General features: G+C 51.8%; 1 protein-coding gene across 4 annotated transcripts; it reads left to right on the forward strand.

Moving 5' to 3' along the window:
• LOC132333963 (H(+)/Cl(-) exchange transporter 5) lies at nt 1–27,872 on the forward strand. 4 transcript variants are annotated; one of them, XM_059859579.1, is made up of 14 exons: nt 15–121; nt 734–786; nt 9,887–10,036; nt 15,914–16,065; nt 17,099–17,198; nt 18,534–18,718; nt 19,165–19,287; nt 19,724–19,930; nt 20,211–20,291; nt 21,462–22,004; nt 22,585–22,771; nt 23,911–24,309; nt 25,798–26,014; nt 26,358–27,872. In XM_059859579.1, exons 3-14 carry the CDS (start codon nt 9,904–9,906, stop codon nt 26,446–26,448), a joined length of 2,418 nt encoding a protein of 805 aa, XP_059715562.1. In that variant the 5' UTR covers nt 15–121; nt 734–786; nt 9,887–9,903; the 3' UTR covers nt 26,449–27,872. The 4 variants fall into 4 exon arrangements, with proteins under 4 accessions (XP_059715563.1, XP_059715562.1, XP_059715561.1 ...); XM_059859580.1 differs by lacking the exon at nt 734–786 and having other exon boundaries at nt 1–121; XM_059859578.1 differs by lacking the exons at nt 15–121; nt 734–786 and adding an exon at nt 7,654–7,783.
• The last annotated feature ends 58 nt before the right edge of the window (nt 27,873–27,930 follow it).

Here is a 27,930-nt window from a genome sequence, read left to right on the forward strand (position 1 = left end):
GGTCTCAGCAGGCCACGCCCGTGGCTCGCCCCGCCCTTTCCGCCCGCCCCGCCGGAGGAGCCGCCGGAGGTGCCGCGGGCGCCGGGCCCGGGACGGGCCAGGCCGGAGAGAGCGGGCTGAGGTACGGGGACAGGGCCGGGGCAGGGCCAGGGAGAGCTCAGAGGGCGGCAGCGCGTCCTCTTCCCCTCCGGTGTGTGCGGCCGTGCCCTGGGCCCTGGTGGGGAGGAACGCGGCCGCCGCACCGGGAGCTTTGCCGAAGGCAGTGGTGGAAGCTCGGGGCAGTGACGGAACCAGGGGCTTGCGGATCCCCGCGTCGGGCAGGGACGTGCCCGTCACTCGCAGGAGTCAGTGACTTCCAACTGCCGGAGGGCAGGGTTGGCGGGCTGGGGTACTGGGAAGGAGTTGTTCCCTGGCAGGGTGGACAGGCCCTGGCACAAGGTGCCCAGAGCAGCTGTGGCTGCCCCTGCATCCCTGGCAGTGCCCAAGGCCAGGCTGGACACTGGGGCTGGGAGCAGCCTGGGACAGTGGGAGGTGTCCCTGCCATGGCAGGGGGTGGGAGATGGACTTTCAGGTCCCTCCCATCCCAAGCCCTTCTCTGACTCCGTGAGTCCCGTGTTAAGTGCCAGCAGCCCCCCTGTGCCAGGTATAGGCTGGTCCTGCCCCACGGCTCAGCCTGGGGAGTGCCTTGTGTCCCGGCTGGGCTTCCTTGCCTGAAACCCTGTTTCTCATCCAGTATCTCCAGGAGGTGCCAGAGTGGTGGCAGGAGCAGCTGATCCTTGGCAGAAGGTACTGACACAGCTTGTTGGATGGATAAATGACCCTCTGGAATGGTTGCTGACGTCTCCATGGGGAATGCTGATGCTGGGGGCAGAGGATGGGGTGGGGCAGCACAGGGATGGGATTCCCTCCTGTCTGTCCCTGCTGCAGTGCTCGGGGTGGAGCTGGTGTCCTTCTGGGTCTGTTTGGATGCCCAAGGAGAACTCACCTCTGAAGAAACCTCCAGGAACAGAGAGGGTGAGAAACAGAGCAAGTGGAATTTGGGAATCCTATGGTAACTCTGTGTTCCCAGCCTCTGGGTGCTGTGAGCTTTGGCTAGTCCAGGCTTTACAGCCTTCCTTAATCTTGGATCTTGTTCCTCAGGTTTTTGCAGCCAGAATGAAATGAATGATTCAACTTTTTACATCTGTTCAGAGCAGGTGTTTGTGGGATGCACACTTTGGAATTTTCCAGGTGTTAGTGGTTCTGTTCTAGGCTCAGGAGTCTTTGGGACAGGACTGGGAGCACCTGGGAGGCGGTGGGGACATGGCTGGCAGACACTACTGCTCTTCTGACTCCCTTTATTCCCACAAGGACTCAAAAACAGGATTGCTTTTGTTTTCATGGGCTGCATGGGTGGCGCATGTGTAGAATAGAGAATTGTTTTTACTTCTTTGGGATGCAGCAGCCAAATCATCTTCTGGCTGTGCTGAGCTGCCCCCTTGGGAATGGTCTCCATCCTGTGCACGGTACAGGGAATGGGCTGGGGGGTGTGACCTCACACTTGGCTGCACCAAAATAGCTTTTGAGATTTGGATTTGTGCTCCTGTACCTTGCATCTGCCTTCGCCCCCCCCCCCCCCCCATCCCAAAATCCCAGATAATTTCTTTCCCTCTGTCACAGTCCCTCATTTTCTTTTTCCCTCCTTGTTGTGCAAGGTGGCACCAGCTGTGTCTCCAGCTGGATGTGGCTGCTAGTAAAGGAAGGCAAGTTGGCCCCAAATTTCTCACCTGGAGCATGTTACACAGAGTTCATCCAGACAGTATCCCACATCCCTTGGGTGTTCTGGGAGTTGGCCAGGGTGTCTGCAGCCCAGGCTGCCCAGACAGGTGAGGGCTGGCACTGACTGACCTTGCCATGGTCTGGTCACGGACTCATCCAGCAGGTTTGTCCAGCAGCTTGGATTTGGGTGTGAGTGCAGAGGTGACAGCATGGGTGGGAGGGGTTCTGTTCATCAGGCCTTTAATTGTTCCCTCTGGGATAACAACCCCCTCCTGGTGCTGCAGCACAGCCTCACAGCAGGTGTTTGTGAGGGACTGTGAGCCCTGGATTTATTGGTCACGGAATGCTTTGGGTTGGAAGGGACCTCAAAGTCCATCCAGTCCCACTCCCTGCCCGGGACAGGGACTCCAGGCTGCTCCAAGCCCCAGTGTCCAGCCTGGCCTTGGACACTTCCAGGGATCCAGGGGCAGCCACAGCTGCTCTGGGCACCCTGTGCCAGGGCCTGCCCACCCTCACAGGGAACAATTTCTCCCCAGTATCCTACATAGCCCTGCCCTCTGGCAGTTTAGGCCACCATTCCTTGCTCTCTGTGGGTGAATACATATTTTAGTTGGAACAAGGATGCTACAGCTGTCCCTGGAGCTTTGGGAGAGGAGCAAGCCTAGCTGAGCACTTTGGTCTGACAGAGCAACTGGTGGCATTTTGGGGTGGGATATTTCCATTGTATCCCTGGTTTTCTTAATAGTCCCTTTTCCTCTTCATGGCTTTTCCTCCATAATATTGGACCCAAAATGTCCCAGTTTGTGCTGTTGCTGGGTGGAAGGTGAGGTTGGAATGTGTGTCCTGCTTTGGGAGGAGGTTGGAACCATCCCTGGAAATTCAATGAGCCTGGAGAGTGGCTCCAGTGCTGTGCTGGCCCTGTGCTACTGTGCCAGCCTGTTCTGCCTCAGTGCACTGAGGTTCAGAGCTGCTGGGCTGTGATCCAGCACTTCCAAAGGGCTGCTTTTATTCCTTTCTTCTTCAGGAACTTCTGTTCTTAACCATCGGCAAGGAAGGAGAGTTTATAGTTCAGGTCAGGGAGGTGCCTGTGAGTGGAATGAGATCCTTTGGTTTGATAAAAATGTATAAAATCATCTCCATGTTGTGTGCTGAGCAGCTGGGATGGATTTTGTGGAGAGGGAGGGCTTGGAAAGGTATGTGGTGTGCTCAGCTCTCCTGGTGTAATTCCCACTGCAGTTGGCAGCAGCTCTGGGTCATCCATGTGGCTCCCCGTGAGCTCAGCAGCTGCCCCAGCCTGGGCTCTGGCTCTCTTCCCCTTAGCCTTTCCCTCACCTCAAGGAGGCTTTCCCGGCCTGTTCTCTCCTAGGATTTTGTGCAAACTGGGTGTTTAGTGTTCTCTGTGCACCTGAAAATCCCCTGTTAAAACTGTTGCAGCCAATATTTCGGTATGGTGGGGGTTTTCTACCTTGCTGAGCAAGAGGCAGAGCTTAGTTCTCGTCAGCGTGAATCTGGACCTGGTTCTGTGTGGTGCTGTTTGGGTTATTGGGTGTGCTGAGAAGTGTCTCCTAAAAAGAACACCTAAAGTGGAAGGTGTTCTCTGGAAGAGATCCAGCTGGGTGTTCAAAAAATATGGAATGACAGATTTCTGGCTGGGACTTGATGCAAGCATGACACTAAACTGGACTATAAAATATAATTGAAAATATCTGTTGAAGTCTTGCTTTTGCCGTGAAATTCCTTAAAATAATTAAAGGAGAAAGGAAAAATGGGAAAAAATATGTGGTTTTTGAGACGAGATGGTATTTTATCAGTGGTTATTTGGCTTTTTTCTGTCTGGCACAGTTTTGGGTATCAGCTTTCTCTGTTAGATCTGTAAGAGCAGATCCTTTTTCCTCTTGAATTCCAGGAGAATAACTAAATACAGCAGATATGGGAAGAATGGGGTAAGTGTGAGGCATGTGATCCAAAGGTACGGATCCTCTATGGTGGTGAATGGACAGCGTGTGACTCCAGCAGAGTCATTTATAACCTGGAAAATGGAAATGAGCTTACAAAATACTACAGAACAAATTCACAAACCAGTAACTTACTTATTTGGGAAGTAGAGAATTCTCTTATTTGCTGCACAGAGAAGCTGTGGCTGCCCCATCACTGGAAGTGTCCAAGGCCAGGTTGGACAGAGCTTGGAGCAACCTGGGATAGTGGAAGGCGTCCCTGCCTGTGGGAGGACATGAACTTTCAGGTTACTTCCCACCCCAATCATTCTGGAATTCCATGGTTCTGGGTATTAACATCTCATTTGCACCCAGGCCATTTTCCAGTTGCTTTTGTGGCAGATGTGCTGGGGCTGTTTTCACACTCTGCTGTGAACTGGGGTGAATCTGTGGGGCTGCACCCTCGGGACCCAGTGAACACCAGCCCCGTTAGCTCGGGCTGCTCCCCTCTGGGTATGTGTGGTCACGCTGGTGCCGCGGGCTGTGAGCGGTGCCAGCTGCGTGCTGGGCAGCGTGCAGGGTGTGCCATGGGCACCTGCTCCTCATCGCTCACCAGCCACGCAGGGTGATCCTCCCACACGGAGCTGTGACACCATCCTGGATTCCCAAAGTGGCTAGCAATGGCAGAGAAGCTGTTATTGTGCTTGAGTGTGGAAACTGCTGTAAACAACTTTGTTTACAGCAACTTTGCTGTTGAAACTTAATGTTACAACTTACTTTAAAAGTTTTTTGACCAATCACACAAAACAAAAACATATTGATGGTAGTTCTATCCAATCACTATAAGTACACGTACTTTCAATTAAAACAATGCTTGCTTATTACAAATACAATACCTGTTTGTTAGCCTTAAAATACAATGTACACAGCTCCATTCTTAAACTTGAAACTTCCTAATATCTTGCTAAATATACTTTCCTGCAACTTAAACAATTATTCTAGACAAACATTAATACCCTAACAATTGTTCTATTTGTCCTTACTTTTCTACTTGTTACATAATTTTTCTGTTGGCCTGTCTCATAGCTACTGCTTAGCTCTGATCACAGTTCTGCTGTCTCTGAGGCCTGCCTCTTGCAGCTTTCCCAAAGCCCTCTGATTTTATTTAAAATTCCCACACTATGCTGGGCAAACAGGGTGATCCTCCCACACGGAGCTGTGACACTGTCCTGGATTCCCAAGGAGACTAGGAATGGCAGAGAAGCTGTTATTATGTTTGAGTGTGGAAACTGCTGCAAACAACTGGATTTATTCTGGAAAATACAGTTTAGAGTCCAGTAGCAACCTCCCCTCAACTGGTCACAAGCTACCTGTAAATTTGATCTTGGGCATTTTCATGTTGAGCTGTTTTTAGTCAAAACATTAAGCAAAAAGGAAAGGAAGCTGGCAGTACTTATGAGGAAACTCCTGGGAAGAGGTGGCTGAGCTGAGATTGTGGCTTTTTAAGTGAGAGCTAAAATGGTAATGACTGAAAGTTTAGGAGGGAAAAAAGAGGTTTTGTGGTGAAACTAATGGATGGGGCAGATGACTGTGAATAAGTAGTCAAGATGTGTTCCTGATTCTGAGTTGTGATGTACCAGTGCTCCCAGCTCAGCTGGATTTGTGTTAAACAGTGTTTATTTTGGCTTTTGGAGGACTGGTGCTGGTTCTGAGCAGGGCTGGCAGTGCCTTTGGGCACATCTGTGCACTTACCTCGGTCTGTACCTGCTGCTGGAGCAGTTGCTGGGGTGGTTTTGGGATGGGTGTGTTGCTGTTTGCCTCCGTTTGAGTATTCCAGTGTCCTGGGCTGAGGGGCAGAAGCTCTGTGGAATGGTGAATTGATCCAGAAGAGGTGGTCCTGGTGTGGATGGAAGGACAAGGACTCTGTGTGTCTGTGCATCCTGGGATGGCAGTGAATCCCACAACACCCTGTGAGCCCGGATGCCTGGGAAACCCAAACTGCCACAGGATTCATGTGCTGCTCTCTGCTGTGACTGGTGACAGCCCCCGTTTCCTTGTTGGAGGGATGTCAGAGCCTGCTATATTGGCTCCCAGGGCCCATGAGGGTATGAGGTGTCAGAGAACAGCAAAAGAGCCCCAAACAAGCCCTAGAACAATGCAAGTCTTTGTGTTCAGCCTGTGTTGGTAGAATTCCCAGTTTCTCTCAAACCTATTGTTCGGGCTGGCGTGGCTGGACAGCCCTGGCCCAACACAGGCAGCATTCCCGGGATGTCTTTGCCTGTGCTGGAGCAGCTGCTGAGGGCGAGAGGCTGCCTGGAGAGGTCAGCCTTGTGCCAGGGCCAGCTCTGTGCCCCTGGCCCAGCAGGGACAGCTTCTCCAGGATCCTGCTCCTGCACTGGTGCGAGGCTGGGGCAGCACTGGCGTCCTCTGTGGCCACCCCAGGAATGGAGCTGTCAGAATCCTGGAATGGGTTGGACTGGAAGAGACCTTGAAGACCCTCGATTGCCATGGGCAGGGACACCTTCCACTATCCCAGGTTGCTCCAAGCCCTGTTCACCTGGCCTTGAATATTCCAGGGATGGGGCAGCCTGTGCCAGGGCCTCCCCTCTGTCACAGGGAGGAATTCCTTCCCAATATCTAACCTGGTCCTCGCAGGGGTGAAACCATTCCCCCTAGTCCTGTCACTCCAGGCCCTTGGAGATTTTGTGTAGCTTCCTCTCTACCAAATCTTGTGGTCACTTCAGACAGCACAGGGAATTGGAGGAGAGTGTGTCTTGGAAAAATAACAATCTTGGGAACTGCCTGAGGCAAATCATCGGCTCTTCTGTCACAGCATGGGGACACAGGGCTGGCTCCTCCCTGGGGTATTGATTTGGCAGCACAGCTCTGCACGAGGCTTCTCAGTTCAACTCCTGCAGAGGGTTCCATGTCTTGAGGGCTGGAATACAACAAAATCCAAACCAGCTCTCTCAGTTCACACATAGGTGGAGTTTCACTCTCATGGAATCCCTTCCTCTGTTTAGGATGGGAAATGTTGGGATTTTTTTAGTGTTGGTGGAAGCCTGTAGATTGATGATGTTGCTCAGAGATGTTGTGGACTCCCTGTCCCTGGAAGTGTCCAAGGCCAAGTTGGATGGAGCTTGGAGCAACCTGGAATAGGGGAAGGTGTGCCTGCCCATGGCAGAGGGGATGAGCTTTAAGGTCCCTTCCAACCCAAGCATTCCAGGACTATGAAAGCCTGGCTCTGCTGGCTCCCAGCCAGGCACCAGGAGTGTTGACCCAACAGCCAAATGCTACATTTTTTCTCCTTTGTTTTTGCATTCAGTTAAAATTGGCTTATTCTGCACTTTTTTCCTAGTCTGTACACCAGTGGTCTGGTACAGGGATGTGCCTGAGAACCTCATGGGGCTGGCAAGGAAGGAAAGCCCCGAGTTGTCAAAGCTCAGGTTAGATTTGCTGATCTTTAAAGAAGCCCTAGTCCTGAGATGCAGGTTTTGGTTTCCCAGTGGAAAGAGCCACTAGGTGGTAAGCTCGCTCCTTCCAACAGCAGGAATGGCTCCCGAGGTGGCTGCTTGGGACTGCTGCCTGCTCCTGGGGGGTGCTCCTGGTGTGATTTCCGTGTGGTGCTGCTGGAGCTGGCAGCAGCTGACAAGGAGGAAAAATTGCTGTGGGAGCTTTTTCCGTGCTGTGACTGGGGAACCCTAGATCCTGTGTGCTGGAAGGGCTGCTGTGACGGAGCTCTGGAGTGCTGGTCCCATCCCCTGTTGCCACGGTGGCACTGGGATGAGTGGTACAGCGAGACTGAGGGAGCCCATCTCGGTGGCACCCAGCCTGGAACTAGGAGAAAACCTTGGAATGCTTGGGTTTTGGATTGGAAATAGTAGCGAGGCTCCGGCTTCCTGCTGCCAGTGCTGTCACTGAGTCACTTCTAGGTGGTGGCCTGGGGACCCTGCTGGGTTCTGCTTTGCTGCTTCCCTTTCTCTGACTGCCATGGGGAGCACCAGGACGGAGTAGAAGGGCAGAGGAGGTGGATGGCAGCAGCTGGAAGAGGATGGTGTCACATGGGCGTTGGGGACACCAGCTGTCCTGGGGTATGTACGAGTGCTCCCTGGGTTGTGGCAGTGCCAGGGCCTGTGCAAAGAGGCAGCTGTTGCCTGATGGAGAACTGGGGTAAATGATCAACCAGATAAGCATGAAAGTGGTCTATTTTTATTTAATTGTATTCCTTGTGCCTGGGAAAGCATCTGTAGAGGGTGTGTTTTGGTAAGAAAAAGTGTCTTAAACCTCTTGTCTCGATCTGACAGGAGAAGAGAGCACGGAATTATCCTCCTGTGTGTCCTTCTTGTGTTGCCAAGCGTTCTCTGGGCTCTGCTGTGGCTGGAAGGTGCCGTGTTTGCTGCTGTGCTTTTGGGTTTTAAAGCTGTCAATGAGAACCACCTCAAGGAGGGATTGAGGGGAGCAGGAGCTGCTGTTGCTCTGCCTGTGCTGCAGGAACTGCTGCTTTCTGTGCAAATCAGAGAGCCTTAGAAAGAATATTAGGGAGAAATTCTTCCCTGTGAGGGTGGAGAGGCCCTGGCACAGGGTGCCCAGAGCAGCTGTGGGTGCCCCTGGATCCATGGAACTGTCCAAGGCCGGGTTGGATGGGGCTGGGAGCAGCCTGGGACAGTGGAAGGTGTCCCTGCCCATGGCAAGGGGTAGAATGGTATGGACTTCGAGATCCCTTCTCACCCCAGCCATTCTGGGATTGTACAAATACAGAGATATTTTAGCCCCATTTCCCACATATTTACACCCACTGAGTCTTACTGGAAAATATCTGTAAAACCATGTTATGCTGTAAATGAGCCCTGAGACACATGAACATAGTTCCCTTAATTCTCTGCCAGGCTGACTGGGCCATCCCTGCCTCCCAGGCTGGGACCTGGATCTTCTGTGCTCCCTGGAAGCAGTTTACTGGCAGAGCATCACAGCACTTCAATGCCATTGAATTGTTTTCATTGTTAAACTGGCAAATAACTTTGAATTCCTGGGTTTCTCCTGCCCTTGGCTCTCTGGGCCGCACTGTCTGTGTGCTCTCAGGGTGTGCAGCTGATTCTGTGCCTTCCCAAGCACTCAGCTCCCCTTGTCTCCCCCCTTTCCAGGATCTTCTATGGCAGTTTAGTGAGAAAACATGGTGTAAAAGTTAGGGAATGTGGTGTTCCACAGTGTAAGGCTCAGCAGAGAGCACCCTGTGTAGTTCCAAGGCTTTTTGTGTGTGCTGTGATGGCTTCTTCTGTGTAATAGGAAGTGTTTTCTGCAGAGTATGTAATTCAGCCTGTTGGGAAGTGCTGGCTGGTGTTTTCCCTTCCTGGTACAGGTCTGAGCTATGTAGTTGGTTTCTCTCATAATTCTCTGGAAGAAAATCAGTGTTTGCAAGAGCAAAGTGCACGTGGCCAGCAGTGAGTCCAGGTAGGCAACCTGGCCTGGATCAAGAACAGTGTGGCCAGTAGGACCACGGCAGCCTCAAGCTGTGCCAGGGGAAGTTCAGATTGGACACCAGGAGGAATTTCTTCACAGGAAAGCTTGCTAGCATTGGAAGGGGCTGCCCTAGGAAGTTTGGAGTCCCCATCCCTGGAGGTGTCCAAGGAAGGCCTGGAGGTTTCACTCAGTGCTCTGGGGTGGGGACGGGTGGGGATTTGGCACAGTTTGGACTCGATGGTCTTGGAGGTCCTTTTCAACTGAAATCATTCTGTGCTTCTGTCTTCTCATGGAGATGCAAAGATTCCCATGTCCATGTGGCAAGAGCTGTTTTCGAGGCTCATATCTCACTTTCCCCCCCATTTAGTTTGTTATTTTGTTTTCAGAGCTTGTGCTTTTGTAGTTACTCTGCTGTCCTGCAAAAGAGGAGGAGAGACAATGGGTCTCTTGTTGTGGTGTGGCATGGGCAGCTCCTTGAGATTGATGGGGTCCAATAAAAAAATCATTGCAAACCTCCTGAGAGCACGTGTGGAGATTATTTAATAAATACATAGAAGTGGCTCTTGCCCTGGCTAACACTGGAATTCCAGCCTGAACTTCAGGTGACATCACTGCATTCAGCCTTCCCATGGGAAGAGCAGTGCAGCCTCTGGGTCTCCAGGGTCAAGTGTCAGTCCAGTTGGGTGTAAAAATGAGTTTTCCTGCTTGTGCTCTAAAAAGCTTCCCTTTGCTGGCAGGTTTGGAAGTTCTGGCCATGGATCAGAAGGGCTTTCGTCGGGAGAGCTTCCAGAGTGCGACGAGCGATGAGGATATGCTGGAAATAGCTGGAGCATCCATGGATTTCTCCATGGCCGACGATGACCCGCCACTCGACAGGGAGATGGGAGGTAACACCCACGAGCTCTCCCCTTTCTCGTTTTCTTGATGGCTTTGGATAGGATTTAATGGGAATATTTGCTGTGTGGGTCTCACTGGCCTCTGCCCAGGGTGGGTCTGGTGTTTCCTGGCACCAGGGTGAAGAGTTTACAGGATTCTATGCTGGATTGTGTCCCTATCTGTGTGGCTCCTGGGCTGTGACATGGAGCATATCCTCTGGCTTCAGGAGAATCCTTCCTGGAGTTTTCTGAAGTAGCTGCTGTGGAGAAGAGCTGGCAGTGGCAGGAGGGAGGGCTGTGAGCACCATGAAATTGCAGCACTGAGCCATTCCTGAGGGTTGTGATATGAGCACAGTCTGTCCCCTCCCTTCCTTTCTTGCTTATCTGTAATTTTGGAGGTTTTCTGTTGTGGAGAGAATCTCTCAGTGTGGCAGCACAGAGGATTTGGTGCTTCCCCTGCCACCCCTTGTCTGGCCAGAGGGTCTGCTCCTCCTCCTGGAGTCTGAGCAGTGAACTTCATTGAGAAGGGATGAATCCACATGGATATGCTGAACTCTAAGGAGTGCTTCCCCTGGATGAGGCTCTCTCTGTTGACAAGTGCTCAGGTCCTCAGGGGAGGGTGACACTGAAGTAAAAGAGGGAATTTTAAAGGGGAAGAGCTTGCCCAAATGCCAGTTTCAGTTCTTCCTGTGAACTTCCCCTGCTGACTTCAGATGTTTGCTGGCAGATGTTGTGGTGCCAGTGTGAAACCAGAAGCTGTGGGGCTCAGCTGGGAGGTGGTGGCCAAGGTTCTCTCATCCGTTCAGAGGAAGACTCAAAAATGTTCCAGTGGTGGAAGGTCTCCTTTTCTCTGTGGCGTTTTAAAAGTTTTTTTCTCCTTGAGTTTTAAAGGCAAGAATTGAGGCAGGTAGTGACAGGGTTTGTTTTGAACTGAAAGAGGGAAGATTGAGGTTAGATTTAAGAAGAAATTGTTCCCTGTGGGGGTGGGCAGACCGTGGCACAGGGTACCCAGAGAAGCTGTGGCTGTCCCTGGATCCCTGGAATTGTCCAAGGATAGGTTGGACACTGGGGTTTGGGGCAGCCTGGGACAGTGGAAGGTGTCTCTTCCCCTGGCAGGGGTGGGATGACATGAGCTTTAAGTCCCTTCCAAGTCAAAGCCTTCTGTGACTCCATGATCAGAGGTCTGAGTGCCCAGTTTACCCTCAGTGATTCCCTGGTGCTTATAAGCACTAACAGGATTTAGCAGCGAGTTATTCTCCATCTTAAATTAAAAATTAAAATTGAAGTGGAAGCCTTCAACTGGCTCATCTCCCGTGCTTTCTTTACCCGCCTTCCTCCTTGACCTCACACAGAACCCGGGAGCTTTTATCAGGGAGACCAAAGTCGATGTGGGGAGTGTGCAGAGTTTCAGCCTCCCAGACAATGCTTGAATGTCAAGTTATCACCAGCAAATTGGAGCCCGAGGAGCTTAATCACCAGCCCCTTTGAGCTCTGTGTGCACTGAATAAAGGTGAGATAAAGGCTGCTAGTGTGTTGGGAGATCCTTTGAAGTCTGACTGTGACCAGAGGACAAAAGTAAAATTCAGTGCCTGCCTGCTGGAAAGACAGGGAGCAAAGAGCATTCCTGGAGTTATTAAATAAGGAAAATGTTAGCTGGGTGGGAAGAGAAGGGGGTTTGTCTGTCAGTGCATCAGTGCATCCTGACCCACCTGGTTTGTCTGTCAGTGCATCCTGACTCACCACTGTCAGGCGACTCTTGATAAATGTACTTTCCTGTGCTGCATTGTGACTTGGGGCAGAGCTTTGGGAAGGGGCTGCAGAGCAGGGAGTGTCCCAGACTGGGGTGCCAGGAGCATCTGATGTGGGAGGTGGTGAGCAGAGTGCTTGTGTCTGGGTGTCCCTCCATGGTTAAGGTTGGGTTTGGTGGATCCTCGGGACTGGGCTGTCAGGTAAAGCAGAACTGGCACCTGGGTTGGGGTAATCGCAGGAACAAATCCAGCCTGGGGGGGAGAATGGATGGAGAGCAGCTCTGAGGAGAAGGACTTGGGGCTCTTGGTGGATCAGAAGCTCAACTTGCCCTGGCCATGATGTTGGAAACCCCTGTGCCCTGGGGTGATAGCGCAGCATGGGCAGCAGGGGAGGGGAGGATTCTGCCCTGCTCAGGTGAGACTCCACCTGCAGAGGTGCCCCAGCCCTGGGGCCCAGCACAGGAAGGAGCTGGAGCCGCGGGAGTGGGTCCAGAGGTGTCCCCCTGGTGGGGTGCAGGGCTGGCCCTGGTGGCAGTGTCCCCCTGGTGGGCTGCAGGGGCTGGCCCTGGTGGCAGTGTCCCCCTGGTGGGGTGCAGGGCTGGCCCTGGTGGCGGTGTCCCCCTGGTGGGGTGCAGGGCTGGCCCTGGTGTCAGTGTCCCCCTGGTGGGCTGCAGGGGTTGGCCCTGGTGTCAGTGTCCCCCTGGTGGGGTGCAGGGCTGGCCATGGTGACGGTGTACCCCTGGTGGGGTGCAGGGCTGGCCATGGTGTCAGTGTCCCCCTGGTGGGCTGCAGGGGCTGGCCCTGGTGTCAGTGTCCCCCTGGTGGGCTGCAGGGGTTGGCCCTGGTGTCAGTGTCCCCCTGGTGGGGTGCAGGGCTGGCCCTGGTGTCAGTGTCCCCCTGGTGGGGTGCAGGGCTGGCCCTGGTGTCAGTGTCCCCCTGGTGGGGTGCAGGGCTGGCCCTGGTGGCAGTGTCCCCCTGGTGGGGTGCAGGGCTGGCCCTGGTGGCGGTGTCCCCCTGGTGGGCTGCAGGGGCTGGCCCTGGTGGCAGTGTCCCCCTGGTGGGGTGCAGGGCTGGCCATGGTGACGGTGTCCCCCGGCAGTTGGAGGGGCTGGCCCTGGTGACAGTGCCCCTGGCAGTTACAGGGGCTGGCCCTGGTGACGGTGCCGGTGACGCCAGGGACGGGGAGGGCCCAGCAGCGCTGCGGGCTCGCCCGGAGGAGGAGCAGGAGCATGCACGGAGTGCCGCTGTGAGCCCCGGGAATGTCCCACTGCGCCCGGCCCCGGCACGGACAGACCCCCGGAGCTGCTCCTGAGGGATGGGGAGTGGTTGAGCCGGGGTGAGCAGACCCTTCCAGGAAGGAAAAGGAGCTGTGAGCCGAGGGGAATGTGTCCCTGTGTTCGTGCACGCTGTGGGGCAGCAGAGCCAGGATGAGGGTGGTGGAGCAGGCTGGGTGGGCTGTGGGATTTCTGCTGTGTAATGGTTGTTTGTTCACTGTCCCTGTGAACCCCCTGCGTTTCTGGGATTTGCTGGTGTAGGGAAGCAGCCACGGAGATCTCCAGGTGCCGTGGCTGTCCCCTTGGCACTGGCAGGACGGTCAGCAAACGCTGTGGCTATGTGGGGTGGCACATGGCACAGCCTGGAACTTCACAAGTGCAGCCTGGTTTTCCTAAGCTTGGCAGGGTCTGAGGTGCAGCATTAATTAACCCCTTCTGGGGAGTGATCAGAACACTGAGAAATCTCTGTTTGAAATGAGCTGTGACAGGGTCACTTTTCACTCACTGTCTCTGATTTGGAGATGTGGATGTTACAAACAGGGAGATCTGTGCAGTCTTGGATGTGTTTTGGCAGGGCATCATGGAGCTCATTTTCCTCCTTTATTCCTATCTGGGAGTCCTAGGAGCCTTGATTTGCAGCAAGCTGAAGCAGGAAATAAGATATTTATAAATATTTATAGCTGTCAGCCATTTCATAGTTCTGGATTACCCCTGAAAAAAAATATAAAGTTGTTTTCTCATTATTGTCTGTCAAATGAACAATTGTCTGTGGCTGGAGACCTCAGGATTCTCCTTTGGGAATAAAAATCCTGGTGCTGTAGGAGGGCAGGCTGGGCTGAGCAGGGATCCTGGAGAGCAGGATCCAGCCTGCACCTGCTTGGTCTGGAGTGGGATCAGCCCATCCCGTCTGCCCATGGGCTCACTGGGGCTGTGGATGGGATGGGATCACAGGGGTGTGCCTGAGGGCTCCTGCAGGAGCCATCAGGGTCTTGCTGGGGGTACCAGGACTTGCAGCCCCTCTGTCATTGCAGCTCTGTGCTTGCTTTGTGCCTTGGGGTCTGGTTCCTGGTGCTCCAGGACAAGCTTTTTGCTGGGAGAATGTTCTCAGGACAGCTCAAAGTCACTGGTCTGGGCAGTCATTCCAGTAGAGTGAGCATGGAATGTGCCTGATCTCATCTTCTCGTGGAAAATGCTTCTCAGGGTGTTCTATTAGCTTGGTTAACTCTTCTTCATGAATACTTTTCTTTAGGACAGCTGTATCTTCTATCTTTAGAAAAGATTTGGTAGATAGGCAAAAAAAAAAAAAAAGAAATAGCCAGAGAGAGCCTGCTGTCTGCAGCACAGAGTCAGGGATGATTGGGGTGCTTCTGGGAGAAGTTTCATTCCTGTGGGAACAAACCCAGCTCCTGCTCTGGGCTGCAGGTGGGACTTGTTCAGGTGACCAGGATGAGGCCTCTGCTTGTTCCCTGGATACCTGTGCCAGGTAGCTCTCATGTCCTTGGAGCAGCACCAGCCAGGTGGCAGGAGGGGTTCCAGGCACTTCAGTGTTCCATGTTCTCCCTTTGCTCATGTTGTTGACAGGATGGTTTATTCCAGGAGGTTCTGATCCATCAGATTTAGAGAGCTGCATCTAGGATTTCCTGCAGAGATGTTTCAGTGGGAAAATCTCTGGAAGCCTTGATACTAATTTTGCATTTCCAAGCTTCTGGTCTCAAAAATGCTGTTAAAACCAGGGATTCCTCACGGAAAATGTGCCTCATTTCTCTCCCAGTGCAGTTGGGTCTCAGAGCCTGTGCACTCAGCATTTGGAAGAGCTCTGCAGAACTCCATCTTTTTGTTTTTGTCCCAGGTGAAGCGAGGAGCTGTTTTAAGTGGGTTATTTTGTGGTGGTTGTCAGTTCTGTACATGACTCATCTTGTTTTTCTGCAGCTGTGGCAATCTGCAGTCTGGGAGATGGACTTGGGAAGACTTCACAGCTCTTTTCCCTTCCTGCTTCAGATGATGGGGCAAAGGGCAGTTCTTTGAATTCCTTATTTTTCCCATCTGGAGGCACCTTTGCCCCTGTCATATCTGCAAGCTAAATATGCTCAACTATCAACTGTTATCCTTCTGCCTGGGAGTTTTAACCCTCCTTTCCCCCTCCCCTTCCAGTTTTGACTGGATTTTGGTTTTCACTCTTCTGTTTTTCCCTCTGAATGACTGCAAACACTCAGTGTCTCCCAGAACCGAAATTTGGGGAACGTACACCCGAGCTAAGCGTTGTTTTCCATGGGCTGGAACAGGTTAAACAGGAGGCCCAGTGGCTTGGCTGAGTTCTCACCTGAGGGAGGCTGCAAGTTCCAGTTTGGTGTTTTCCCAAGCCCCCATTTGGTACCAATTTCTGCTTCCCAGGCCCCATTGGACGCTTTGCTTTCCCTGTTTCCCTGCTCCCATCATGCCTTCCTGCCTATCCTGATCTCATCCTTGCCAGATCTACCTGGGATACCCTTCAGCTCTGTTGGAAATCCTAAATATTCCTTTTCTCCTCTCCCTCTCCCATCTGCTTGCCTCAAATGGCAAAATATCCTCGTGGCAAGTCCTGGATTTGGGGAAAAGGCATCATCTAGATGCTGGTGGTGATTTACTTTGCTCTGAACAGTCATTTCCAGGAGCAACCCCATCTCCAGGTGATCTGCTGAAGCTGGGGAGGGTGTATCTGGCACAGATCACCTGGGAACATGTGTCCCTGGTATTCAGCTCAGGAAACACCTCAGTAGCTCTTTATTTCTGTTGAAATCTGTGGTTTTCCTCCTAAATGAGTTTTGTTTTTTTTATAAAAAGAGGAAAAACTAAGAAATGCTCAATTTTCCGCCTTCCTCCCCCACCAGGCTTCTCCTCATATAATGGAGGAGGGGTGAACGGCAGGAGTGCCATGATGGATTTCCTGGAGGAGCCTCTTCCTGGCGTGGGCACCTACGAGGATTTTAACACCATAGACTGGGTGCGAGAGAAGTCCAGGGATCGAGACAGGCACAGGGAGGTAAAAATTCCTCCTCTCTGGCTCTGAGTGCAGAATAATTCATGTGTGACTCTTGCTAGGGGAGGGAGGCTCTTCTTGGAGACCCATGGGACGGAGGGATTGCCCTTAGGATGGGAGCTGAGAGTTCAGTTTGAGGAAAGGGAGCACTAAATCAAACGTGTTGCAGTTTTTTGGTTGCTGCTTCTCTTCTGAAGGCTTTGATTTATTCCAAATGGGGGTTTGGAGACCAGAACCTTCCTTGTTTTCTGCTCTCACATTTGCACTGGTGAATGGTGCTCTTTCCATTGAATTTTTTTTGTTTGAGAAGACTGAGTTCAATTCTTCCAGAGTTCCTTCCCAGGTCTTCAGCACTCTGCAATGAAAGGAATCTGCTCAGAGTGCAAGGGGGGCTTTAGCTGAAACACCCATGTCCCCAGCCTGCTCCTGCCTTGCTTTGTCACAGGGAATGACAGTGGTGAGCTGGAGCGTTTCCCTTGGGAGAGGCAGCTGGACACACAATGGCTGTTCTGTCACCCTTTGTCTGCCTGTCAGGAGCAGTGAGACTGACAGGCCTCAGCCATCCTGGGCATCTGGGACAGGGCTGAGTCCCACTTCCCAGTGCCACCAGTGCCCACTTCCCAGCTGGACCATTCCTCTCTGCTGGCATTAAATCTGTGACCCCAATCTCTGGCCGTATCGTTCAGACTGTGGCACAGGTGCCCACAGAAGCTGTGGCTGCCCCATCCTTGCAAGTGTTCCAGGCCACGTTGGATGGAGCTTGGGATAGTGGAAGGTGTCCCTGCCCATGATGGGGGGTGGTACTGGGTGATCTTTAAGGTCCCTTCCCACCCAAACCATTCTGGGATTCCATGATCCTTGATCCATTCTCCTGCCCACACCCAGAGCTGCAGCAGCTGTAGGAGCAGCCACTGATGCTTTTTCTCTCCCTCCTCAAAGCAGAGTCCCAGTGTCACCAAGTAGTTTTAGAGCATTTACACCACAGTGGATCAGAGTCCTCACAGGTTTTTGTTTTGTTCTGCAAACCCTTTCCCAGATCACCAACAGAAGCAAAGAGTCCACCTGGGCCCTGCTGCACAGCGTGAGTGACGCCTTCTCTGGCTGGCTGTTGATGCTCCTTATTGGTTTGTTGGCAGGTGAGAGCAAACCTCCAGGTAAAACCAATTTCTGCACTGCAGCATCAGGATACATTCCTCCCTAAGGCCTGGCAGATCCTTAGAGCAGCAGGATTTTGGAGTAAGGACTTGTGCTGACACCAAGGGCTCTGTTGCGGCCTTGTAAATTCACAGGGAATTATTTTTAAGTGCTTTGAGCCTATGTTTGTGCAAAACCAAAATACAAAACTGAGGCTGAGAGATGTCCTGGACACCCAGACTGGGTCTGCTGCTGGCATAGAACTCTGAAATTAATGAAAAACGTTCATTAAAGCAGAGCTGATTGAAACACTGGGAATGTCTGTGCTGAGTGCTCCTTATGGGTACTGAAGTGGTTAATTCCAAGGGCTGCCTGCAAGTTTCTTATTTTTTGGGTTTTTTCTGTCTATACTTAGATATAAAAAGAGGGAGGTGTTGTTTGGAAATCAGGTGTCTTTCAGAATTCAGCTGGCTGAGATATATTACTTAGAACCAAACTCTGGTCCCAGGGCAGCAGGAATAAATCACTTGGATACAAATCTTCCTCACAGGAAGCAGCAAGCATCTGTCACGAGGGATGGAGCGAAATCTTGTGTTAATGTTTAGCCAGGAAGGCTGCTGGCCAGTTGGTCATTAACTGGGGGATTTGCTGCATGTTTATTGCAGCCTCTGGAGCTTGTGCTGTCACTTGCTTCTGTGGATCAGAGGTCCCTGGCCTCTGCCTTGGTTTGGGGGTTTTGGGATTGGAGGAGTTATTAACAAAAGTAACTTAAAGATTCCTCTTAAAACCTGACTTCTCTTCCGTGCTGGCTCTGCTTGCCTTGTTTTACTTGGCACAGTTGTAACTTTCCCCTGCTTTATTTTTCTTTTTTTAAATTAGGGTTGGAAATGTTTTCTCCAAATTCAGAGTTATTCGTGTCACAGTGTTGCTGTTGTTGGTACAGCTCCTGGATCCTGGTGACACATTTTGTCTGAGTCCCCAGGAATGTGGGACATCCCTCTCTGCCCTCCCACTGCTGCTGTGCTGTATTTAACAAACAGTTATTTTATTGAGAAGAATTAATTGCTGATGATGCGGGGGTTGGGGGTTGGACACAGTCAGCCTTTGAAACATCATCAGCCACGCTCTGTTTCCTGACTTGCTCTTTTCAATATATTGAAATTGTTCAAAACTAGGCAAATCCTCTCATTTAGCTCTCCACAGAATAAAAGTGAGTTGTAGGCAGAAACACTGCTCTATGTGTTGGGAGGCGAGTCCAAAATTGGTCGGCAGACTGTGACCTTCAGGTGTTTGAGTCTGCTCATTAAATTATTTTGGTTTTTTTCCCTTTAAACCAGGTTCCTTGGCAGGTCTGATTGACATCTCTGCCCACTGGATGACAGATCTGAAGGAGGGAGTGTGTCTGGCAGGGTTCTGGTTCAACCATGAGCACTGCTGCTGGAAATCCAACACCACCTTCACTGACAGGGACAAGTGTCCTGAGTGGAAGAGCTGGTCCCAGCTGATCCTTGGCCATGGAGAGGTGATGGGTGCCTGGAACTGCTTTTGGTGCTGAATTCCCTGTTTGCCCAGGCTGTACAGCATCCCTGGGGTGATGTGGGTGCCAGAAGTCCAAGCTCTGGGTGGTTCAGTGGTTCATTGTTGGGGCCCTAAAGGGTTGTGGGTGTTGTCCTTGCAGGGGATGTGGGGAGGCTAAACACTGCCACATTTACAGGTGCAGTGTGCCACTGGAGTGTCCAGGATGTGCTGTTGGGGGGTATTTTGCCCATTAACGTTCTGGGAGAATGCCATGATTGGTAACCCAGCAAATGGAACCTGGCCTTGAAACCTGAGAGACTCAGATCTCTCCATTTTTAGCTGATAAGTCTGTGTGGTGTCCTGCTGATTCCCTTTGCCCACTTTAGTGCCCAGGTCTGATGTGGTTTTAGTTGAAACCATCTGATTTTGGCAATTTCCTCTGTGTTTCAGGGGGCCTTTGCATATATCCTCAACTACTTCATGTATGTTATCTGGGCCTTGATGTTCTCCCTGCTTGCTGTGCTCCTGGTAAAGGGCTTTGCTCCCTATGCCTGTGGCTCAGGGATCCCAGAGGTGAGTGAGAATGAGAAATGAGTTGTTTTGCTGGCAGGGTAGGGATCCACTACCCAAAATTTACACATGCGTGTTATGGAATAATATATTCCACTTTAGATGATGGCTTCATATGTAGGTGTTTTTCCAAGCTGTTTGAAACATGTCTAATACTAAAGTCTCTGTGCAGTTCCTTAGAAAATCAGATGTTCTGGCATTGCTGCAGGAGGTACTGCTTAGGTGTTCCTCCAGCAGATATAGTAGCCCTCAGGGAAGGACTCGGATGGCTGCTCCTACCTTTGCGTGGAGAGATATTTTTATGGACTCTCACTTTTGATAGCTCAGAGGAACTCTTGTAAGCTGTGGAAAAGGGCAGGATTTGGAACTTCCAGTAAATCAGGAGCTCTGACCAGGGCTTGAATGAAAGCCTGTAGAGCTTTGTGTGCTTGACTTCCAGATCAAAACTATCTTAAGTGGTTTCATCATTAGAGGCTACCTGGGCAAGTGGACGCTGGTCATCAAAACTATCACCCTGGTGCTGGCCGTGTCCTCAGGGCTGAGCCTGGGCAAGGAGGGGCCCCTGGTCCACGTGGCCTGCTGCTGTGGGAACATCCTGTGCCACCTCTTCACCAAGTACCGCAAGAACGAGGCCAAGCGCAGGGAGGTGCGTGGGGACACCAGTCTGGGGAGGTCAGATGGGCTTGGGGCTCTGGGGCTGAGGGTAAATGGTTCTGTTTTGGGGTAAATGGTCCTGTTATGCTGATTTTTTTGGAGCTCCTTCTTAGGGAATTGGCTCACTCCACCTTTTCCCTGCTGCCTTAAAGCAGGTCAGACCTAGCTGACTGTGCCATAGATAAACATTGTACAAATTTAAGTGAAGACAAACCAAAAAGGGTGGTGGTTGGGAGGGCTGAGGAGTCTGAGTGCCTCTGTCTGTCCCTCAGGTGCTGTCAGCAGCTGCCGCCGCCGGTGTGTCCGTGGCTTTTGGAGCTCCCATTGGAGGAGTGCTCTTCAGCCTGGAGGAGGTAACCTTGGAATGCTGTGGGTTAGAAACACAGCCCATGGAGAACCAGCCCTTCCCCTGGCACAGCCTGAGGCCATTTGCCCTTGTCCACTCTCCTGACAGCTGTGTCCCAGGGTACCTGGGTGTTGCAGCAGTCCTCTCATTAGGGGTAGAAATGAGCCAAGACACAGACTCTCATTTAACAACGTGAAAAAGGTTCCAGTTTATTATTCTTTACACCTTAGCCATTCTGAGTGACTACAGCAAATTCCTGCTGTTGGCTTCTCTGACAGACTCTGACTGCTGGCTGTTTCCTGCTGGAAGATGACTGCAGGTATTTCCTTGCTGCCTCTGACCAGGCTTTTGCCTAGCTCCACTATGACTGCAGGCTCCAACAGCAGGCTCTGAGTCTATCAGACCCAAACTGATCTCACAGCAGATCTTTTGCAGCAGATCTCTTCCTTGTTCCTTCTTCCTCAGGGCTCCTCTACCTCCTCAAGATCTTCTCCCTCAAGGTCCTCTTCCTCCAGGCTTTCCTTGACTGGCCAACCCACCCCTTTTATCACACTTATCTTTATTAGTCACAGCTGCAACCCATTAAGGGTAAGGCTGTTCTTCTTCTTTGGTAATTAGTACAACTGTGATTTATTAGGGGCAAGGTCACTTGTAATCCCTTCTTCTACACCTACATGTAGGAACAAACTTCCCTGGTTTATCAATCCTCTTTTCTTCCCGAGGACCACCTAATCCTTAATCTGTTGATCTAGATGTGAAAGGCCGTTGCTGTTTAGCTCAGGGGAGTACCAGAATAGGTTTCAGAGGAGGGCTGGGATGGATTTGTTCAGCTGAGCAATAGTTGGTGGCAGTGATGGCAGGCACTGCTCTTTGGTACTTTGGACCTTGCAGAGCCACGGAATTCTCTCAGTTCAGCTCATGGCTGATGTGTGACAGGTTTTATTACCCGAGTGAGTTGCTCCAGGGATCACAGAGGACACATGCACGTGCTGCAGTTCAGGACCCATCCCACTCACTGAAGCCCTCATTGAACTGGAGCTCCACAGCAAGCCTTGGGTGCTTGGCTGGAGAGCAGGGAATGAACCAGTACTCATGGGTCTCTGTCCTGGCTTTACTCCCTGCAGTGTGGTCGTGCTAAGTGTTCAAGTGACCAAATGTGCTTGGTTCTCCTCTTCAGGTGAGTTACTACTTCCCTCTGAAGACCCTCTGGCGTTCCTTCTTTGCTGCACTGGTCGCTGCCTTCACCCTGCGCTCCATCAACCCCTTTGGCAACAGCCGCCTCGTGCTCTTCTACGTGGAGTTCCACATGCCATGGCATCTGCTGGAACTGGTGCCATTCATCCTGCTGGGAATATTTGGTGGGCTCTGGGGAGCTTTCTTCATCCGCAGCAACATTGCCTGGTGCAGGCGGCGCAAGACGACGCGTCTGGGCAAGTACCCGGTTCTGGAGGTGATCGTGGTGACAGCCATCACGGCCATCCTGGCCTTCCCCAACGAGTACACCAGGATGAGCACCAGCGAGCTGATCTCAGAGCTCTTCAACGACTGTGGGATCTTGGACTCGTCCAAGCTCTGCGAGTACGTGAACAATTTCAACAGCACCAAGGGGGACGATCTGCCTGACCGCGCCGCTGGCCCCGGGGTGTACACAGCCATGTGGCAGCTGGCACTGGCCCTCATCATGAAGGTCTTCATCACAATCTTCACCTTTGGCATGAAGGTGAGAGTTTCCTGTAAAGGAACTCATCTTCTTCCCATGCTCTTTAAGACCCTTAAAGTTTTATTTCCTCTCTAACCAGACTTGTGTTACCCCAAGCTCTATCAGAAGGGGACAGACTGCAGTTGTTTGTCCTGCTGCTTGGACCTTCCAGCCTGACTGTGGGCACCAAATGCAGGCACAAAACTGGTGCCTCAGGGTTCCACATTCCATTTTCCAGACACAGAATGCTCCTAAATTGTCCTGCCTCAAGCATTTTTGATAAATATGTGATTTAGATGAAAGAGCTAATTGCAAAGCAATCAGTGTCTTAATTTGTTAATGCATAATTGGGGCTGTTCCTTGCTCAGAGGGTTTGGAAGTTGTTTGGCGCAGCCTCTGGAGCTGCAGGTGCAGTTCCCAGGTGTGAGCTGATGGACAGTTTTATGTCCCTGCTCATTGCAGGGGAGTTGGACTAGATGACTTTTCAAATGTCCCTTCCAGCTCAGCTCCAGCAAAGCCTCTGCCTCACTCTGGTTTGAGGTTCCATCACTCCTCTGTGCAGTCCCTGGGCTCTGCAGCTCACTGCCCCTTGTTCCCACAGGTGCCCTCGGGGCTCTTCATTCCCAGCATGGCTGTGGGGGCCATCGCGGGCCGGCTGCTGGGGGTGGCCGTGGAGCAGCTGGCCTTCTACCACCATGACTGGGCCATCTTCAGCGGCTGGTGCAGCCAGGGGGCCGACTGCATCACCCCTGGCCTCTATGCCATGGTGGGCGCTGCCGCCTGTCTGGGTAAGCTGGGGCTGCCTGGGGCCACTCTGGGGCTGGGCCTTGGTTGGCTGCGTGAAGAGGTGGTGTGGTGGGTGAATGGTTGGACTCCCTGATCTTAGCGGTTATTCCTGCCTTAATCATTGAACCACAGAATGGTTTGGGCTGGGAGGGACCTTAAAGACAATCTCATTCCACCCTGTAGTGATTCTACAGCTGAAGAGCTGTGGTTGTGACTGACCATCAGAGCTGGCGTCAGCTCAGGAACCCCAGGAAACTCTGTAATAGAGCGTGCCATGTGTTCCTCACCTTGGTGGTGTTCTTTTGCCATCTCCAGCCCAGTGCTGGGCACAGCAGCTGCAGTGGGGAGCTCCTGAGTGGGAGCCAGAACAGTTGAGGCTGCCCAGGGACTTGAATTTTCCTGTGGGGTTTTAATTCATCTTACTTCCTGTTCTGGCCTTAAATCTCATGATGCAATTCTGCTTTTAAGTGCTCTGTTTTTTGGTAACACTTCTTCCTCTTGGCTGAGTTGGAGACTCTGGGTGCATGACACCGAACTTCACTGTCACAATTCCCAGCCCCCTCATCTGTGGAATAGTACAGGAGTCCTAATGGACTACTTTATCCGGAGAAACTCTCCTCTAAAAACATGCCACCAAACCCCATCTTTGGCCTTTTAGAGAGAATACACCTTGTTTGAGTAACCCAGTCTAGTGGGAGGTGTCCCTGCCCGTGACACGGGTTGGAATGAGATAGACTTCAAGGTTCCTTCAAACTAGACCCCTGTGGGATTGTTTGCATGTAATTGATAGAAGATAAATACACTTTGACTTCATTAATGGTTCTGTTTACTGCTGGGCAGCACTGAAGGGTCTGTGCCCCTTTGGGAAATGGATATTGGAACAAAACTCCTGTAAAATATTTGGGAGTAGTTTTGGGACTTAAATCTCAAAAGCGTAATTAGAACATGCCAAGACAAAAGCCCGCAGAGACCCTGAGCTCTGTGCCAGGGCCTGGTGGCAGGACAGAGGTTTTTGTGCTGTTCCGATTGTGTTCGGTGCTGCTGAACGGGGCAGTCCAGCTGTGCTGGCACCACCCTTCTCTAGAGCTTGGAACTGGTGTGACACAATGCCAGAGTGACCTGGGCTGTGCTGTGTTGGCAGGGGGGGTGACCCGGATGACCGTGTCACTGGTGGTCATCATGTTCGAGCTCACGGGGGGCCTGGAGTACATCGTGCCCCTCATGGCAGCAGCCATGACCAGCAAGTGGGTGGCCGACGCCATCGGCCGCGAGGGGATCTACGACGCCCACATCCGCCTGAACGGGTACCCCTTCCTGGAGGCCAAGGAGGAGTTCTCGCACAAGACACGGGCCATGGACGTGATGCGGCCGCGCAAGAGCGACCCTCCCCTGACGGTCATCACGCAGGACACCATGACCGTGGAGGATGTGGAGACCATCGTTACCAGCACCACCTACAGCGGCTACCCCGTGGTGGTGTCCCGGGCGTCCCAGCGCCTGGTGGGGTTTGTGCTCAGGAGAGACCTCATCATTTCCATCGGTAAGGGGTGGCACTGCCTGGGTGAAGGTGCTGTCATTAATGCCAGCTGTCACTCCTGGTGCTGGTGGCTGGGCCAGCCGGTGCATCCCTGAGCAGTCTGGGTGGGCTCTGCTTGCCTTGGATGTGAAGGGCAGGAGGTGGCTTGTCACAGGATCACAGCATCATTTAGGTTGGGAAAGCCCTCCAGGATTATTGAGTCCAACTTGTGTCCGATCCCCACCTTGTGACCAGCCCAGAGCACTGAGTGTCACATCCAGGCCTTCCCTGGACACCTCCAGGGATAGGGACTGAAGCTCCCTGGACAGCCTTTTCCAATGTTAGCAAACTTTCTTGTGAAGAAATTCCTGCTAATGTCCAACATGAACCTCCCCTGGCACAGCCTGAGGCTGTGTCCTCTTGCCATGTCACTGCTTGCCTGAGACAATATAGAATAAAACAGGGGAACAATGCATCAGGATATTATGTGCGTTGCCTGCCTTCTGTGGTACCACCGTGAGTTCCTCCACTTGGGTTCCTTGGAATCTCCAGGGATTCATTAAGAGTGGTCCTGTCCCTAAGCTGTGCACAGTGATGCACAGGATGGGATTTGGTTTTTCATGATCAAATATCCCAAATATTCTGAAGTATTCTGAGTATCCAGCCTGGTGTTTGGGCTGCCAGGATGCCAGACCTGGCCTTCCCAGGAAGCCTTGGAATGCTGATATCAGATTGCAGTGTGGCAGGTACCCACAGTACCTGTGTGTGCACTGCTGTGAAGGTCTGAGGGATGGCCAGTACTTGACTTGTTTGCCCTTCCTGACCCTCGTGACATCCATGGAGCCTGTGCCAGTCGTTGAGTGCTTGAAAACAGTCCTTTAACTCTTCTGCATGGGACCCAAATCAGTGACTCATAAAAGTACAAAGCATTTTATTTATCTCCTCTAAAAACTGGGAAGTTAAAAGGTCTCCAGAACTTGTATTTACCTGGCCAGAGTACAATGAGATGCAACAGCCTTGGCTTTGGGCAAAGCTGATGTGCTGAGCCTGCAAGTGGAACTTTGGAGATCTTGGAGGTTCTCCCACGTAATGAGTGACAGGACAAGACCTGAAGTTGTGCCCAGTTGAGGTTCAGTTTGGATATTGGGGAAAATTTTTTCATGGAAAGGGTGGTCCAGTCCTGGCAGAGGCTGTCCTGGAGTCACCATCCCTAGAAGTGTTCAAAAAAATGTGTGGATGTGGCACTTGAGGACATGGATTAGTGGTGACCATGGTGGTGGTGCTGGTCGACAGTTAACCTTGATGGTCTTAAGAAATCCAACCTTAATGATTCCATGGTTGCCTTAGAAGAAAGTCTGGAAACCCATCACACCCTCCTTGGGTAGGAACAGCTCTGGCAAAGGGAAGGAAAGGACTTGTAAAGCCATTAAATGTGAACTGAGGAAGGGGAACACTCTTCTGTTTGAAAAAGGAAAAGAGTGCTGATACTGATTCAAATATTTCTCTTTGCAGAAAATGCCCGGAAGAAGCAGGATGGGATTGTGAGCACCTCAGTTATTTGTTTCACTGATTACTGTCCCCCCCTGCCTCCGAGCTCCCCGTCTGTGCTGAAGCTCAGGAGCATCCTGGATCTCAGTCCCTTCACGGTGACAGACGAGACGCCCATGGAGATCGTGGTGGACATTTTCCGCAAGCTGGGATTGCGCCAGTGCCTGGTCACTCACAACGGGTAGGAGCCCTGGGGTCACAGCCTCCTCTGCTCCCAGGACATAGGGGACTGGGATCCAGCTGGGGCTGGATCCTGGAGCAGTTCTTGCCTGGCAAAGGTATTTGTGACAGCCCAGCTCCAAGCCCTGTCCAGCCTGGCCCAGGACACTTCCAGGGATGGGGCAGTCACAGCTGCTCTGAGAGCCAGTGTCAGTGTTTTACCACCCTCAGAGGGTGCAATACTTTCTGTGGGGTGTCACTTTGGATCCTAAAAGACTCTTCAGCACCTGCAAGGGCCTCAAGTGGCCCTGCCAGGGTCCCTTCTGGCAGCGTCGGTTCATTAAAAGTGTTTTTTCATTTTCCAGGAAGCTGCTGGGGATCATTACCAAAAAGGATGTACTAAAGCACATTGCACAGATGGCCAACCAGGACCCTGATTCCATCCTCTTCAACTAGAGGCAGACTGTAGGGATTGTGTGTCCCACATACCTGGAACTTTGTAGCCCATCCTGGGTAGACTTTCCTATTTTTATTGAGACCATGGATTTCCAGCGTTTTCCTCCATGGAGCTGAAGAAGATATGTTTTTTTTCTACCAGATAACGAATTGCACTACAGAATCTGTGGAACATGATCTTCTTTTTAGAAGACAAAAAAGAGACTTTGTTTTTGTTGCTTTTGTGAGGTTGCATTGGAAAGATTCCATGAAGGAGTAAAAGCAAAATGTTAGAGAATTTTATTTCCTCCTCTTCTTTTGTTGGAACTGCTGTTACAAACGTAGGGAGGAAAAGCCAAGGTGTTTGTGCACTTCCAGAGGTGTGGAAAGAGCAGGATGGTTTTGCACACAGTATTCAGGTGGTGGCAGAGGGACAGGGCTGGGCTCAGGGTGGTGTATTCCCAGTTGTCTCCTTGGGAAAAATCACAACCTTGGGAAGCCAAAATAGGGGAGAGAAAAATAAAAATTTGGCTGACTGAGGCTGCCCAGCTGAAAGAAGGAAAAAATAACCCAGCAAACCAACCCACAGCCCACCCCCCCCCCCCATCAGATCTCCTTAAAATGGGGCCTAGTATCTGATTGGGAAGATGCTAGTTTTGATTAATTAGTGAATGTATTAATTACTCTGCCACTGCCATGTCAGGATGTCAGGAGAACCCCAAGGAGGAGATAGGAAGAGCTCACAGGTGTCTTCCCATCCTGCTGCCTTTCTCTGATCCATTCCCAAGGATTCCTTCTCTTTGATTTCCCCTGAGCACGAAAATCCCAGAGGCTGAGTCCTGAATTCCTGCCCTTCCCCAAAGCCCGGTGGTGTTGGACGTGGCACAGGTGGCCTCCTCCTCACCCTGTCCCACCAGGGAGCCCGGTGCCTGGGACAGGGATGCTGTTCCCTGCTCCCTCCTGTCCCTGGATCCCAGCTGGAGGATTCCCAGCAGGGAATTCCCAGGTCTCCTTTGGCCAACAACTATGCAAGAAACCCTTCCCACCACAGCCTCCTGTGCTCAGTCCCTGTCCCAGCGCTGACCAAATGATTTTCCTGTTAATAAAACTGTGTCCATTTACTGGAATCTGGGAGGCTTCTGGATGTCTTGGGAGACTGATGCTCTTCATCCTGGCCTCAGTTGTTTTATGTTTGTGGGCAGTGGGGACTTCTGGCTTGACTTGGCTGGGTCCCTCTCAAAATCTCTCCGATACAAACAAATTCCTTGTCTTTCCAAGGAGCAAAAGCCAGATTCTTGATTTTCCAAAGCCATCCAGCAGCCAGTTCCTGCTCTGCTGCTTCCAGCTGATGTCTCAATCCTTGTACAGCTCAAAGCTGCTTCAACCTGAGATGTCACTGATGGATCCAGTTCCTTCTGCTTGAGAAATAAATGCCTGGACTGGTCTGTGTTGGTTTTGTGCAGCAGGAGATGGTTGAACTTCTTCATGTTTTGCCTCAGCCCG

This window comes from Haemorhous mexicanus, chromosome 14 (assembly GCF_027477595.1).
Source record: "Haemorhous mexicanus isolate bHaeMex1 chromosome 14, bHaeMex1.pri, whole genome shotgun sequence".
Taxonomy (NCBI): Eukaryota; Metazoa; Chordata; class Aves; order Passeriformes; family Fringillidae; genus Haemorhous; species Haemorhous mexicanus.